Genomic DNA, 17,004 nt, shown 5'->3' on the forward strand with positions numbered 1-17,004 from the left:
CTACTCCAACTCCTTGTATTTGATACTTAATAGCCAAGCTTCTAAATTAAACTACTAACAACTACAAACTACTAACTGCAACGATCTACTATCGACAATCAACATGGCGGTATTCAATTATTTTCGTTTTATAATAATCATTTTAAAACATCTAATTATTTTATTATCAAGTACTTAAACGAGAATATTATGGTTCTTTTATTGTCATTCATTTTTGTTATAAACTTTGTTACTTATTCTGTCTATGAAATAGAAAACCTGTATTACCAATGTGCGTACTGCGTACGAGATAGGTAGAATTCTATTCATGAAAGAAGTCGCGCAGCTAAAACCTGAACTAAAATTGACAGTGCCTTACATAAATGACAGTTATAGGACCGCCATTACCAAATCACAAACAAATACCTTATATTTACTAACATTTAAGTTAATAAGTATAAGGTCTTTGCAATACAATGAGCGCTATTGAGACATTAGCGCCGCGTCTGGGCCTGGGGGACTTCTTTCATGAAAAGGACTTTACATAGCTAATTAAGAAATTAGTCCCTTTTATTTGCATCATGAAAAGATTTTGATGTGGTCTGGTCAGTGCTATACCTAAACGTGTTTAATTTTATTTGAGTTTTAGGTATATTGTTCGTAATAAAATTATACATGCAATGTACACTTTATGTAAAATTGCTATTGTTTTTTATTTTAGTTGGAACAATGAAAATCAATGACAAGAAAGGAAAGACAAAAAGAGGCGGAGAAGAGATAATGACACACACAAAGAGATTCAGAATATTTTGATTAAAAATTATTATGGAATAAACTGTAGGTGTGATGATGATGACTACGAGTTGACCTAAACTTATTTAGTTTTTATTTTTTTGCCTTTAACGCTTTTTTTAATAAGAACATAGATTAAAGAATAATAGGCAGATAGAGCACACGGCACACGACGGTGTCGTAGCCGTTCCAAATACAAAATTCAAAAACGAATACATTCTTGAGTCAGTACGACACGAAGCGTCGCATCAGTAACTTTCAATATTAGTCAAGAAACATGGCGTCCTATGTATTTAAATATTTAAAAATTGATCACAAAAACTAAAGAAATAAGATGGATGGATATTCTTTTTTGGTATTAATAGATTATATTAATTTACTCTAAGTATAAATACTATTGATAGAACCCATGACAACTTGGTGGTGAACCCGACCCCTTTACATTGCAGCTATTTTTTTTTAATTCTTTACAAGTTAGCCCTTGACTACAATCTCACCTGATGGCAGTGATGATGCAGTCTAAGATGAAAGCGGGCTAACTTGTTAGGAGGAGGATGAAAATCCACACCCCTTTTCAGTTTCTACACGACATCGTACCGGAACGCTAAATCTAAAAAAACTAGCCACGGTCGAAGCATCCCACCAGCCAGGCCTGGACCAATTAAGAAAATCTCAATCGGCCCAGCCGGGGACCGAACCCAGGACCTCCGTTTTGTAAATCCACCGCGCATACCACTGCGCCACGGAGGCCGTCAAAATACTAGTAGTTGTAAAAAAATATCTTCGAAGGCTTCGAAGGTAATGTCAAGATGTCGTATCCGTGGCAGAGCACACTTATATTTGTCGAAAAACGCACTCAGGAAGGATGCTGCGAAGTGGATGTAGGCTGAGAGCGCTCTAGTGAGATCTGTCAAAGCGCCCGCCGGATGTGGCAATTTGATGCCTCCTTGAGCAGACAGCCACACGAGGGAAGGATTCTCGATGAAACTTGACCTATATACTCCTGGCTTATTATATGGTACTGGTAGTACCGAGCGTACTGTTAGTCTCGGCTTCTCAGTGTTATAAAAAAAACACTTTATTAGCTGAAACTGAGTTTATTGTTTATATTATAACTATGGTTCTCACTACGACAACATACCCCCTATTACTTTGGATCACTTAATCACGTTTCGCGACTCGCGAGGACCTGCAAAGGGTCTAATAGGCGGCTAGTATTGTCAGGGCTTAGTCTTATTACTAGTCCAGACCGGCGGGCATAAACCAGGTTCGTAGCTGGACAGCAATTCGGCTAATTACCAGAACGACTGGCTGTTAGAGGCAGAGCTACGGTTTGTATAGCAGATATATTGCTGACAGAACATTTATATCTGTGTCACGGCTCTGCGTTATGAATATGGAATTTAGGGATGTAACAGTACGTACAGATTTAGCAAAAAAAGCTTCGTTTACGTGCGTACTTCGCACTCTGAATTTCGTAGCTGAGAAAATCGACATATTCACTTGTTGTATAATGCTGAGTGGTTTATTTGCACGTAGTAATTCTTAAAAATGAATAATTCTATACCTTTACCATAAAGCTAATAGAGGCTTCAATAAGTACCTACACGTACATCACACATTAGTAGGTATTCTACAGCAGCGAGGAGTCTAAACAATCAGAGTCCTAGCGGCTTACCTTTTAAAAATCCATACGTACTCGTACATATTCATAATTATAATTTATTTTATACACTCGAAATAGGTATTTAATATAACTACAACATTTATACAAGCTGTACAATAAACGCCTGCGCATGACTAAAAACACATGACCGGGTAACCTACTCGTATTATAAAATGTCATCCTTCGCTACTGGTATGCTAGTGTTTATTAGGTAAAATATCGTCACTCAGATAAAAAACCAGACAATGCGAGCCTACTTCTGTGACTGATGTAGGTAACTAAAGTCTGGTCGCTCAGAAATTGCGTTTCTGACAGGTTGTGATCGAATGGGCGATGTAACACGAGAGAGAGACGAAAAACGAGACAATAGTAATCGAATATGTTTGTCCCATTTGTACGACCTGTCAGACACGCAATCTCTGAGCGGCCGGTGTTTAACAACAAAACGGTTTTCGGATTTATTTTTATATTTATGATCCTGTGATTTTTATTATCTCGTAACTCGAACCGTATAAAAATTACATTGCGTTCATTCATAGACAAATTACAAAGTTCAAGACTATGGTGCCAGGTAGACGTTTAGATGTAAATGTAGACATCATACTTAAGTTCCCTGTTACGTTCACTCTTCATGCGAAGTGACAAATGGTTGAAGCCGAGACCGCCGGCTGTGACGTTGGCAGATGCCTGGGAGTTAGTCTTGTCATAGGCGAGGATACCCTGGAAATCGTAGACAGAAAAGTAAATAGACAGATATCATTGGCATTCTCTAAAAAAAGTGAAGAACTATTACTACAGCCTCTTTTGATGAATGCTGTTTATCAACAAAGAAATTAGAAATTAAGGTAGAAAACGCATGTCATTTCAAACTGTTACTTATATAAAATATATTAACTATATATAATTGTTCTAAGCATATTAATCAATTTTATTTTCATTAATTTAAGAACAAGTTAATTAAAATTATTATTAGGTGTGAAATGACTAGTGATTTATACCCTCATTTTTAATTTGTTTGTAAAGGCTGTAGTATAAGTGTGTGCACTCTGTAGAATAACATAAAATTGAAAGGTCATGAAATTATTAATTACACTCTCGATCAAGTTATCAATATTCTCTTTCAGTGCGCTTTCATTTGACACTTCGAGTCTTAAACCATTTAAATGATCTTGTTTTTAATGGTCTAAGCACTCGAGTATATTTGCGTACATGGACCAAGGAGCGTTTGGAACCCTCGTAACTTTAGTTTTAAGTTTTCGACTATTATTACCACCATTAGATTAAATTAAATTATGACATAATCTTGACCTTTCAAAAGTGCTTGTAAACTAAACCTAATTGAAATAAATGAATTTTGAATTTTTTTTTGACATTCTTCTGACAGATACTATTTTATTTATAAATTTTTTGGAGTATTATGACGTAAGGACCATGTATACTAGATACTAGCCGGCGTCTCATGGTTTCACCCGCGTAGTTCCCATTCCCGTGAGAATATGGTGATAAAATATAGCCTATAGCACTCATAATTAACGTGGCTTTATAAAACTTTCAAAATCGGTCCAGAGATTACCCCCTATAAAATACTACAAACTTTTCCAAACATTTATAATTAGCAATTATATGACAGGAATTAAGTAATGTATGTTTACCTGAATAGATCTGCCGGTATACAAAGCGGGCATCGTGAAATTCAAATACTCAACACGTTTCCTGAACATATTGGAGCCGTACTTGACATTTTTGTGGAATACCTGCTGTCTCAACACATTCGTACCCAGGAAGGTATGCGAACATTCGATGATAACCAGAGCCAATACAAACGCGGCGGTAAATATGTAGAACCTCATTTTGATAGAGGGTAGACGGAAGAAAACGTTTATGGAATTGCACCGTTCGATTTTCAAATGTAATTAGAATAAGACGTGATGACAAAGGAGTTTATATAGTTTTCAGAAAGAGATAAACACAGAGACGTTGAGTGTGTAGATAAATAGTGTGTAACGTACGATTACAAACAGGTTCCGTAGGTCTGTACCTAATATATTATAGGTACCTATTATTTGTGTTGTTGACTAATGTAAACATTATTATAGAGGTAAGATTTGATTTTTTGGTCGTTTGTTTCTTACGATGATACTCAAAACTTACTCGACCGATTTTAAAAGTCTCTTACCATTACAAAGATTTAATATGTATGTATACTGGATGAAACTGTGGGGCGTTTGCTATTAAAATAAATAAGTAAAAAAATAATTTATAAAGGTTCCGCATATTTTAAGTTATTTTTTTAGTTCAACATCATAATCATTATTTTCATCCGACGAATGTCCACCGCCAGGCCTCCCGAAAGGACTTCCAAATAGCACGGTCTTAAGCCAAGATCAAGGCCAACCAAGAAAACGAGGATTCATTGCTTAATGGTATAAAAATAAACTTGAAGGTATATTTAAAAAAATAGTAATAATAATCATTGTATTTAGAAACGAATGTTTGAAATTAACTCTAGCGTTTTTGTTATGTAACTACTGAACCCAAATCGTATCGCATAATGACCTAAAGTAAATTAATTGTCTTCATGTTTTGAAGTGTTAATTAGGTAATTATTTTGTGGTCATTCTTATCATGAAATGGGTATTTCAATTTGATTTATCTCATTTAAAATAATCGAACACCCAATCATATTTTTAATTTTAATGACATTAACGAAATATTAATTAAAAATATTTTAATTAAATAATTTATGTACATAACATATTCGAATATTTTTACCTATTTGAACTACACCTATTAATTAGGGAGTTTGATTTTTAGTAATCCCTAATTAAATTTGAAGACGGCCTGGACTAAACTTCTTTTTTCAACATGAAAAAGGAAAGGATATGTTGTTTTTCTTTTCCATCATCATCATCATCATTAACAATCCATGTTCAGCACACTGTTGAGCACGGGTCTCCTCTCAGTATGAGAGGGGTCCACCACCGATTTGCAGACTTCACACATCTTCTAAGAATGATAGGGGTTTGGCTAGTTATTTTCAATAGTCCACCACGCTGATCCAATAAGGATTGACACACGCAGAATAAGAAAATTCTCAGGTATGCAGGTTTTCGCAGGATGTTTTACTTTCACCGGTTGAGAGACGTGATATTTAATTTCTTAAAATGCACATAACTGAAAAGTTATGTGCAATTTAAGAAGTTTTTGGCTGGTGGGAGGCTTCGGCCGTGGCTAGTTACCACCCCACCGACAAAGACGTACCGCCTAGCGATTTAGCGTTCCGGTTCGATGTCGTGTAGAAACCGAAAAGGGGTGTGGATTTTCATCCTCCTCCTTACAAGTTAGCCCACTTCCATCTTAGACTGCATCATCATTTACCACCAGGTGAGATTGTAGTCAAGGGCTAACTTGTAAAGAATAAAAAAAAAAAAGTTGGAGATGCACGCCCCGGACCGGATTCGAACCTATGTCCTCCGAATCGAAGGCAGAGGTCATATCCACTGTGCTATCACATCACTTTTCTTTTCCAACTGAGCGAAAATCTCTAGGTAGAGGTACCTTAAAGTATGGTCCAATAGATTCAGTCATGAGCTTTTTCATAAAAGAACCAGCATGAAATGGTCAGACCAGATTTTCAAAGTTAGTGATGTAACACGCCCGTACCTTGGAGGGCACGGTTAGCCTTAGGTCTCACCTACCCTAAAACATAACCCTTAACACGAAAACAACGAAGAGTATTTTTTCATCAATCAAGCAATCTCATAATTTTAATTAAATTGATCATAAGAGTAAAAAAATAAGCCAGATTATTTACTTTATTGGAGTAAAAAAAAATTAAAAGTAAGACTTATGTATTTATTATTTTACTTTTAAATATTTATTTTAAAAATATAAAAAACTAAGATTATTGAAAAAAAAGATAAGTACTTCACAGCTAGGTCACCAGGTGTGCCTGTTGGGAGTTTTCAATATTTTCATACTGTTTAGCGTTAACGTAAACGCGTATATATGGAATTGAAACAGTTGTGCAGTAATGCCACTAGATGGCGCTGTTACAATTTCATCGAATTTCACGTTTACGTTAACGCCATCGTCACAGTATCATACTGCCACTAGGCCCTCAGTTCTGTGTAGTCTATAAAATATACAAATCATTTATAGAGGTAAAGTTGGTGGTGTTGCAGGGGGTAATCTCTGGATCTACTGAACCGATTTTGAAAATTCTTGTACCAATAGAAAGCAACGTTGTTTGTGAGTCTCAAAAGCTATATTTTATTCTCGTATTCTCACAGAAATAAGAACCATGCGGGTACAACCGCAAAGCGTCGCTACAAAATAAAAGGCTACCTAAAAATAAAAAAAAAACACTACGGAACATTGGTCTATGAATCTGTATCCCAAATATATTTTTCTATACTTACACACACATAGTATACGTATTTTATCTAATCTAAAAGCCATATAAAACAAAATAGTTTTCTCTATATCAACATTACACATTTGAACGTTGTTTTCGCAAATTGTCTTTTACAAAGAACGTCCATAATGAAGTTCTACGTATTCATTGCGGTTCTAATAGCGGCTGCCGTGATAAGTGACTGCAAGCATACATTCATGGGCACCAATGTACAGAGACAGAAGCTTATACATCGCCACGTCAAGTACAATTCTCACATGTTCCAGAAGCGTGTTGAATATCTAAATTACACTGTACCTGCTAAATTTGGCTACTCAAGGTCCATTCAGGTAAGCTTTAGTATAGCTTGTCAAGATCGTTGATGTTCCATGATATGCGGGCGACGGGGGGAAAGGACTGCGTGAATGTGAAGTCGTGCGCGCGGGGTATCGCTATATCGCTGTATCCCGGCCTGTGCGGACCATCAGGAGTGTTACGAACGAATTTGTCAAGCTATAGAATATGTATCTAACTAAAGATTTATATTAGTAGCTTACCAAAGGGAATTGCCTATATCCAGCCATGACCTACCCTAGCCATCTGGCAATTTACTTACTTATATCTAAAAAATAACTTCATTTTAATTTAATTAATAAAATTAATTGTAGCAACTATAATTTCGCAAATTACTATCGTAGGTACCTTGCTTGCTAAGCTAAAACGATTTCTTTGTTTGTTTGTTACGTTTGTTAGTAAAAGAAAAAATAAATACCTACTGTTCTTTTACAGCTATAAATGTTACTTCATCTCCGCTTTGGTATACCGGTGAATTTTTTGAGCAAGATTAGCAATACAATAATGATTTTAATAAATTAGCTTTTGTTTTGCTCCCAGGTTTTTTTTCTTAAAATTAAATTCATCTAATTATACGGCATGGTGACAAAAAGACAGACAGCCAAACTTACTCTCGCATTAGTATGTACTATGTCTATATTTTAAACGTAGCATAAATATTTTATTATTAATTTAGTTACTCTCTCTCTCTCTTTATTATTAATTTTCAAATTGGGAGCAGTTGTGTACTCTCAGAGATTATGGTAATTCAATTTTTCTTTGCTCTCAAGATCAAGCATCTGTCAAGTTTTATTCGAAACTACGGCTCTTTATAACATTTCCTCTATGACTAGCATAAGTCAATTGATTTGGTGTTTATTTTAAAAGGTTGATAATAAAGACCAAAACAGTAAATTGGCCACCTGGGTTCCCGGAGTCGACGTTCTAGTGGCTGGTGGACACTCCCCTTAGACTTAGCAGGGAGACACGGACAGGGAAAGGGACTAGGGGATTATAAATTTCTTAAACTTTCCCGAACGGCCCTCAAAGCCGAGGTATAGTCTTACATGAGACACTCTCAGAAGGTCGTTTGGCTCACCTGTTCTTCTACTTTTATGTCCCACCACCACGATCCTTTTGTGCTCGCCCAAAACCGGTGATGCCGCAAAAGCCAAGCGGTTTTTGCTCAGACCAATTATTGTATAGGACCTGCCTCGCTAGACGTTATTTTTCTGTCAAAGTATATGATCAACGATCTAATGCGATTATAGAAACTGTCTCTATAGAATCAATGTTAAATAGTTGTAATCGTGTTCGTCGGTTTTTATGTAATTGAATTGTTTAAAAAACGGGCAAAAACTTCTAGTTTAGTATAAGATATATACTAAATCTAAGATCGTTTTCTTCAGAAAATGACAGACAATTTTGTTCGTGACTATGAGTGCGATACAGGTCCTTCTATAATTGGTCTGAGGGTTTTTGATATTTCATGATGGGTTACCTTTCTCTTTTGTATATTTATAGATTGCTTAATTTCCAGGGTATCCTCGCTTACGACATGCTACACTCTGGTGCAACAGCCAATGTGACAGCTGGAGGCCTGGGCTTCAACTACGTGTCCCTGCGTATGAAGAGCGAACGCAGTCGTGGTCTCAGCTACGATGTCTACATTTACTCTTAAATCAGCAATATTGAGCTCACCAATCTCCCTTGTGAGACACCTTTAATACGGCTAACCGCCAGTTTCTTTATCGCAAGTAACAGTCAAAGTAACGTCATAAATCAAAAGTGAAATCTTATTCACTGAAAAATAAAGTCTTCTTTTATACTTACTACTTTTACTGTTACTTTTGCTTTACATGAATGAACTGGCTGTAAGTCTTGCTTAGTAAGCCAAAAGCTTTGGCGATGTTCACATAAATAAATATTACAATGTGACGAAAATGTGTTTTTTTTTAACTAGCTTTTTACATAATAAACCTCTTTATAAATAAACATCTTTTCATTATAATTATCAACCAATATTCGGCCCACTGCTGAGCTTGAGTCTCCTTTCACAATGAAAGGGGTTATGCCAATAGACAACCATGCTGGCCCAATGCGGATTGGCAGACTTCACACACACAGAGAATTTAGAAAATTCTCTGGTATGCAGGTTTCCTCGCGATGTTTTTCCTTCACCGTTTGAGACACGTGATATTTAATTTCTTAAAATGCACACAAGTAAAAAGTTGGAGGTGCATGCCCCGCACCGGATTCGTACTTTGCCTAATTTTTTCTCTGAAGGTATTGAGTCTAATGAATTCAATACATACCTGATATTTTGATTATTATTATAAAACCTTTTGACGTAAAAAAATTTAAATTTGGCATCTGCTAAGAACGGATTTTGCGATAGGGTAAGCGATTAAGGGAAGTAAGGGCGAACGAAGTCGCGGAAGTCGCTTGTTATAAAAAAATAAAACATCAATATCCGTATATACAATAGGTACCTACCTACTCGTAAAGTTATAGGTAGTCGCGTTTCTTGATGCTCTGTTTTGAGAGTAATTTGTAGGCAACTTTTTCATACATTGATAGAGATTTCATAGATTATTATAATATATAGTACTAATTTAACAAAACTTAACATTATTCTTGATGAATAGGTTTTACAATAATATGCAAGTCGACAGGCACAATATTGAATGATTTACCACGTTAGTTAAAGATCGTGAACTTGTATAAGTTATCCTGTAATTTTTTTTTTTTTTTATTCTTTACAAGTTAGCCCTTGACTACAACCTCACCTGATGGTAAGTGATGATGCAGTCTAAGATGGAAGCGGGCTAACTTGTTAGGAGGAGGATGAAAATCCACACCCCTTTTGGTTTCTACACGGCATCGTACCGGAACGCTAAATCGCTTGGCGGTACGTCTTTGCCGGTAGGGTGGTAACTAGCCACGGCCGAAGCCTCCCACCAGCCAGACCTGGACAAATTAAGAAAATCTCAATCTGCCCAGCCAGGGATCGAACCCAGGACCTCCGTCTTGTAAATCCACCGCGCATACCACTGCGCCACGGAGGCCGTCAGAATCCTAATAATAATCCTAGTAATCCTGTAAAAATAAGTAAAATATAATATCTGTATTTTTTTTTTTAAATTTTAGGTTCAATAATTTCGTAGTTAAAGAGAGAATCGTTTTCAAGTTTGAACTAATCTTGAGTACTATATTTACTGAATAACTTAGAAACCATTTATTTCAAAATTACGAAGAAAAAATATTGAAGATTCCTTTACACGCTTACTTTTTACAAGCTCTTTCATTTGATGTATTTTTTTCAAAGTTTTTTCAAGGTTTAGTTGTTTCGGATAAAGAGTGAGGAATGGTCTATTTTCTTGAATAACTTGGAAACTATTTATTTCACAATGACAAAGAATATATTTTTAAAATCCTCTTATCAAGACCTCTCATTTGATGTGTCACATGATGCAGTTAGATTTTTTTTGTGTTTTTCCATCTTGTGTTTCACATCAAAAATTTCTGCGTTTCAAAAACTTCCTGAAATCTTCAAGTAAAAAGCTAATTTCTGTATTTTGTTCATAATTTTAGGTACAGTAGTTTCAGAGAAAAAGGATATGGTCAGTTGTCATCTATTTGTTTAAATAACTTGAAAGTTAATTTATTTTAATTCCGAAAAATACATTTTTAAAATCCTCATATTACTTCTTACACGATGAAGTTTCTGCTACAAAACAAATAAAATATTATTTATAAAAGTTGTTAGGTGGAGGATGAAAATCCACACCCCTTTCGGTTTCTACACGACATCATACCGGAACCCTAAATCGCTTGGCGGTACGTCTTTGCCGGTAAGGTGGTAACTAGCCACGGCCAAAGCCTCCCTCCAGTGAGACTTGGACCAATTTTGAAAACCTCAATCGGCCCAGTCGGGGATCTAACCCAGGACCTCTTTCTTGTAAATCCACCATACCACTGCGCCACGGAAGCCGTCAAAATTGTAGTTATTCACAAAATAAAAAATGCTACGGAACCTTTATCCCAGTTTTGTTTTTACATCTACACACACATACATAAAACACATACACATACTTAAAGTACACTACTGAAGTATATATAAATCGCAAATATTTCTCTAAAACCACATTACTCTGTTGGACGTTGTTTTCGCAAATTGCCTCCTATCCTGCACTAACATAATGAAGTTGTTCGTATTCATTGCGGTTCTGGTAGCGGCTGCCGTGATAACTGACTGCAGTCACACGTTCCTGGGCACCAATGTACTGCGTCAGCAGGTCTTTCACCGCAACGTCAAGTACAACTCCTATACGTTCCAGAAGCGTGTTGAGTATCTGAACTTCACCATACCTGCTAAATTTGGCTACTCAAGTTCCATTCAGGTAACTATTTTTTTTTTAATTTTTACAAGTTAGCCCTTCATTACCAATTGATGATGCAATCTAAGATGGACGGGTAACTTGTTAGGAGGATGAAAATCCACTCTCCTTTCGGTTTCTACACGACATAGTACCGGAACGCTAAATCGCTTGGCGCACGTCTTTGCCGGTAACGGCCTAATCCTCCAAAAATTTCTCTTTTATTATTTCGTAACTAGCTGATAGTCGCTGTTTTTTTCGCGTGTATTCGGGGAAAAATAGAAAAATGTCCTATTTTTGGGGTACGCATTAGTTAAGACTTGGTATCTAATTTAATACAGTTATAGTATTTTTGGAAAGTTTTCGACTTTTAAGCGTTTGCGACTTTTCTTAGAACTCTTTTGAATGGGTTCAACTCCTTCATAAATAATTTTCAAGTTTCATCGTAATCAACAAGTGACGCTTACAAAAGGAATTAGTTTTTGTCCTTTTTGTTGCATTTTTCACTGGTGATCTGCTCTTATTGGTCAAAGCGTGGTGTCATATAGTCTTCCGCGATAAATTAACTATCTAACACAAAAATAATTTGAAAATTCCAACCAGTAGTTATTGAGATTAGCGTGTTCAAATAATCCCCGATTTCTGACGTCACTTTTTTTTTTTTTTGTTATTCTTTACAAGTTAGCCCTTGACTACAATCTCACCTGATAGTAAGTGATGATGCAGTCTAAGATGGAAGCGGGCTAACTTGTTAGGAGGAGGATGAAAATCCACACCTCTTTTCGGTTTCTACACGACATCGTACCGGAACGCTAAATTGCTTGGCGGTCTTTGCCGGTAGGGTGGTAACTAGCCACGGCCGAACCCTCCCACCAGTCAGACCTGGACCAATTAAGAAAATCTCAATCGGCCCAGCCGGGGATCGGACCCAGGACCTCCGTCTTGTAAATCCACCGCGCATACCACTGCGCCACGGAGGTCGTCGATTTCACCCAGACGCGGGATTTTTAACTCACGATCCCGTACTGATACACTCAGGCCAAAACACCCATCCAGAACTGTCCTCTAAGCCAAGGTCCGAGTTTCAGAGGAGACGCCCTTAGAGTCTTTCTACCAATCTCTTCTGCTTCTGCCTTCGGGCACCACCAAGCGATGCTTCTGCGCTCAACACCAAATAAATGTATTCATCAGCTTTATAATATTACTAGCTGACGCCCGCGACTTCGTCTGCGTGGAATTAATTTTTAACAAATCCCGCGGGAACAATGGATTTTTCCGGGATGAAAGTAGCCTATGTGTTAATCCAAGTTATTATTTACGAGTATCTTCGTTTTAAATTTCAGCCAAATCGTTTAAGTAGTTGCGGAGGTAAAAGAGTAACAAAAAACCATACAATTTCGCGTTTATAATATTATTAGGTATATATCTACTAGCTGATACCTGCAACTTCGTCCGCGGATTTTGGGGCTTCACAATTTGTTTCCAAGTAATTATTACGTGAAAAGGGTAATAAATATTCATAAATATCAACCATCTGTAATTACACCAGCAACCTGTAATTACTTGACTCACTTGGCTGCAAAAATAAGCAGAGATACTTACACGGACAACTTTTTATTTTAATTCTTTGCAAGTTAACCCTTAACTACAATCTCACCTGATGGTAAGTGATGGTGGAATCTAAGATGGAAGCGGGTTAACTTGTTAGGAAGAGGATGAAATTTCACACCTCTTTCGGTTTTTACACGACATCGTACCGGAACGCTAAACCGCAGGCTGGCACCAGACCTGAACCAATTAAGAAAATAACAATCAACACAACCGGGGATTGAACCGAGGACCTTGTTAATCCACCGCGCATACCACTGTGCCTTAGAGGCCGTCATTTTGGAGTTCTCTTAAAATATACTTGAATTTGGTATACACTAAGAAGTTTCTGCTAATCTCCTCAATTTCCAGGGTATCCTCGCCTATGACAGGTTGGATTCCTCTGCATCTGCCAACGTGACAGCTGGTGGCCTGGGCTTCAACTCCCTGTCCTTGCGTATGAAGAGTCAGCGCGGTCGTGGCCTCAGTTACGATGTCTACATTTACGTTTAAAAATTTGGCCTCACCAGACTCCCTTGTAAAACCCCTTTAACAAGGTTTGGTTAGTTTTTCTTGGTGAGCCCAAAATTTTAATGTATATAAAGATTGAATGTGGCAAACATGTGTTTTTTTTTAAATAACTGTTAATCCAGTAATTTTAAGCATTTTGAACCCCAATCTGGCACGGTATCGATGGTACGGTACTTAGCCGGCGCGTTTATTTTATTCTACTAAAAAGCTTACAGCTGTTGTTAGTTAGGGATGATGACTAACTAGGCATTAGTTAGTCATCATCCTAAACTTGACGTTTTTGTGATGGTCTAAGATCCGGCATTAGAAATATATAATAATAATAAAGCCTTTATTTCCAATAATATACAAGTAATTTCAAAAACAGTATTCATCATAAATCTAATATTATTCTTTTAAACAAACATGTCAATTCTAAATAAAATTTTTATAGATGTTTTATGTCAGAAAAGTTCTTCGTCATTGTTAGTAAGTATTTGTTTAGTCCAATTTAGTCAAAGAAAATTAGTTCTATAAATTTACGTCACTGCTTGCTGTCAATTAATTATTATTGGAACGCCCATTTTTGGGCATAGGTCTCGGTCAGAGCATGCACCTCCAACTTTTTCAGTTATGTGCATTTTAAGAAATTAAATATCACGTGTCTCAATCGGTGAAGGAAAAACATCGTGAGGAAACCTGTATACCAGAGATTTTTCATAATTCTCTGCGTGTGTGAAGTCTGCCAATCCGCATAGGGCCAGCGTGGTGGACTATTGGCCTAACACCTACCTACCTTAACTAAGCAAAGATGGAAGTAGATAAAATACATTTTATGAAAAAAATAATCATTTAACACTCACCAGGCATAATTTTACTTATTTGAAATGTGTCAATGTGAATATTTTCTATAATTTATTTCTTATCTTAAACTAGCTGATGCCGCGCGGTTTCACTCGCGTGGTTCTCGTTCCCGTAGGAATACGGGGATAATATATAGCCTATAGCCTTCCTCGATAAATGGGTTATCGAATACTGAAATCATTTTTCAAATCGGACCAGTACTTCCTGAGATTAGCGCGTTCAATCAAACCAACAAACAAACAAACCCTTCAGCTTTATAATATTAGTATAAATAACAGATAATGCTAGCCATTGACGATCAATTAGTATACCCACGTTTCTTCAGCACCCACGGTTATAACTGTGATGGGCGCTGTGTGCATGACGGCCCGACTTGACGCATAGGTACATAAAACGTCTTCGTTGCGGGCATCGCTGCAGAAACGTGGGTAGGTATAGTTGATCATTAACGGCTAGCAGCGGCCCGCGGAGTGGGCGTGGCTCATGCCAATGGGGATGATGACTAGGTTTGAATATATTGATTTTTATGATACATTCGGCTAAATAGGGTCAATGTTAACTAATTTATACATAAAAAGCAAAGATTGTCTGGATATTTGCAAAATAAATGAGATTATAAAATTTCAAAAACTATTAAAAATATTTTATCGTAATTAGATGAAAATTCATACAGTTTTAGCTTCCTTACATTAAATGTGACATTTTTTAATATATGAACTATGAGCATAAACGCACAAATAACAAAGATATTAGTAATTTTATTTGAACGCGCATACAAATCTAACGATCATTACATGCCTATGACGTCATTATTTCGAGCCATTTTGTATGGGGCGTTTTTCAGGGATCCGCGGCAGCGCCGCAAATCTGACTCTTTAAATCCCTGTAGCTCCGAAAGTAATGATCGCAGATATCCTGTTCCTTTTACAAAATTGCTTTGCTATTAGTATACTCTTAATTTATATATAATTTAAAAAACTGTCATCATCCCTATTCCATGCATCTATAATATATTATTAATCTATATCTATACTAATATTATAAAGAGGTAAAGTTTGTAAGTTTGTAAGTTTGTAACAATTTTTTGAAATGGGGTAATCTTCGGAACTACTGGACCGATTTTAAAAATTCTTTCACCAGTAGAATGCTACGTTATCGGGGAGTGCTATAGGCTATATTTTATATTTCTATCATATATAACTACTGAGATATCGCGGGTTTTCTCTTACAGGTCAGACTGAAAAACTTACTTATTCGCATGCGCTGCCTCAACCATTGCGTATAACTGAAATAAATGTATGGAGGCTTTTTGAACCTTTAAAAGTTCTACAAAAAGTCCGCGACACCATATATCTATCTTTTATAATTTAGCAGATATAGTACCTTTAGTACTTTAATAAATTATTTAAATTTTAAACTAAGGTTTACGTCATTATTTACACAACTAAACTTAAATCCTTATCAAAATAAATTATTTAATAATCACAAGGATATTATAGAGATAAGATTTGCCCTTTACAGTATGTTAATTAGTTATATAGTTTCGGAGATAATACAAAATTTCTGAAAGTCGCAGAAATGCCGCTATATGACGCCCCGCGGTTTCAATTACGTGGTTCCCGTTCCCGTATGAATATGAGGACCAAACATTGCCTATGACACTCGCATATAATGTAGCTTTCTATTGGTAAAAGAATTTTCCAAATCGGTCCAGTAGATCCAGAGATTACCCCCGACAACCACGTAAACTTTACATCTTTATAGTATTAGCATAGAAGTCGCTTGGGAAATTATAGTCTTTTGGTCATTGCACCACGCACAAAAGGCTGGACCAATTTTGCTGAGGGTAGGGATAGGATAGAGGTAGGGTAGGGGTAGGATAGAGGTAGGGTAGGGGTAATTTAGGGAAAGTGTAGGGTAGGGTAGGGTAGGGTACGAATAAGGTAGGGGTAGTGTAGGGTAGGGGCAAGGTAGAGGTAGGGGAAGGATATGGAACGTATAGGGTAGGGGAGGAGTAGGATAGGGGTAGGGTAGGGTAGGGGTAGGGTACGGGTAGGGTAGGGTCAGGGTAGGGATAAGGTAGGGGTAGGGAAGGGTTAGGGTTAGCGGTAGGGTAGGAGTAAGGTAGGGGTAGGGTAGGGTAGGGTAGGGTTGGGTAGGTTTACGAGCAGGGTAAGGTAGAGGTAGAGAAGTTTACATCAATTTTTACGCGGACGAAGTCGCGGGCGTCCGCTAGTATAGTATAAAGCTGAAGAGTTTGTTTGATTGAGCGCTTAATCTCAGGAACTACTGGTCCGATTTAAAAAAATCTTTCAGTGTTAGATAGCCTATTTATCAAGAAAGGCTACAGGCTATATTATCCCTGTATTCCTACGGGAACAGGAACCACGCGAGTGAAAACGCGCGGCGTCAGCTAGTCTGTTAATAATAGCATTACTATGAAACGTGTTCGCTGCGGGCAGCGCTGCAGAAACTTGGGTATACTTGATCGTCAATGG

The 17,004-nt window shown here is 36.9% G+C and overlaps 3 protein-coding genes across 3 annotated transcripts; 2 read left to right on the forward strand and 1 right to left on the reverse strand.

Annotated features, from left to right (window-relative positions):
- Nucleotides 1-2,886: 2,886 nt before the first annotated feature.
- LOC112049492 (uncharacterized) lies at nucleotides 2,887-4,360 on the reverse strand. Its single transcript, XM_024087379.2, has 2 exons — nucleotides 4,090-4,360; nucleotides 2,887-3,157 (listed from the first exon to the last, which is right to left on the reverse strand). The coding sequence occupies exons 1-2, from the start codon at nucleotides 4,285-4,287 to the stop codon at nucleotides 3,017-3,019; spliced, it is 339 nt and encodes a 112-aa protein (XP_023943147.1). The 5' UTR covers nucleotides 4,288-4,360; the 3' UTR covers nucleotides 2,887-3,016.
- Nucleotides 4,361-6,920: 2,560 nt separating this feature from the next.
- On the forward strand, nucleotides 6,921-9,110 carry LOC112049484 (uncharacterized). Its single transcript, XM_024087366.2, has 2 exons — nucleotides 6,921-7,183; nucleotides 8,707-9,110. The coding sequence occupies exons 1-2, from the start codon at nucleotides 6,983-6,985 to the stop codon at nucleotides 8,845-8,847; spliced, it is 342 nt and encodes a 113-aa protein (XP_023943134.1). The 5' UTR covers nucleotides 6,921-6,982; the 3' UTR covers nucleotides 8,848-9,110.
- Nucleotides 9,111-11,309: 2,199 nt separating this feature from the next.
- Nucleotides 11,310-13,752, forward strand: LOC112049583 (uncharacterized). The gene is made up of 2 exons (XM_024087529.2): nucleotides 11,310-11,569; nucleotides 13,505-13,752. Exons 1-2 carry the CDS (start codon nucleotides 11,369-11,371, stop codon nucleotides 13,643-13,645), a joined length of 342 nt encoding a protein of 113 aa, XP_023943297.1. The 5' UTR covers nucleotides 11,310-11,368; the 3' UTR covers nucleotides 13,646-13,752.
- The last annotated feature ends 3,252 nt before the right edge of the window (nucleotides 13,753-17,004 follow it).

The sequence above is a fragment of the Bicyclus anynana genome, chromosome 17, assembly GCF_947172395.1.
Source record: "Bicyclus anynana chromosome 17, ilBicAnyn1.1, whole genome shotgun sequence".
Classification (NCBI taxonomy): Eukaryota; Metazoa; Arthropoda; class Insecta; order Lepidoptera; family Nymphalidae; genus Bicyclus; species Bicyclus anynana.

Coding starts and splice junctions, on each gene's coding strand:
- LOC112049484 (XM_024087366.2), top strand. CDS start 6,983: ATGAAGTTCTACGTATTCATTGCGGTTCTAATAGCGGCTGCCGTGATA. Junction 7,184..8,706: donor GCTACTCAAGGTCCATTCAG/GTAAGCTTTAGT, acceptor CTTAATTTCCAG/GGTATCCTCGCTTACGACAT.
- LOC112049492 (XM_024087379.2), bottom strand. CDS start 4,287: ATGAGGTTCTACATATTTACCGCCGCGTTTGTATTGGCTCTGGTTATC. Junction 3,158..4,089: donor ATACCGGCAGATCTATTCAG/GTAAACATACAT, acceptor TACGATTTCCAG/GGTATCCTCGCCTATGACAA.
- LOC112049583 (XM_024087529.2), top strand. CDS start 11,369: ATGAAGTTGTTCGTATTCATTGCGGTTCTGGTAGCGGCTGCCGTGATA. Junction 11,570..13,504: donor GCTACTCAAGTTCCATTCAG/GTAACTATTTTT, acceptor CTCAATTTCCAG/GGTATCCTCGCCTATGACAG.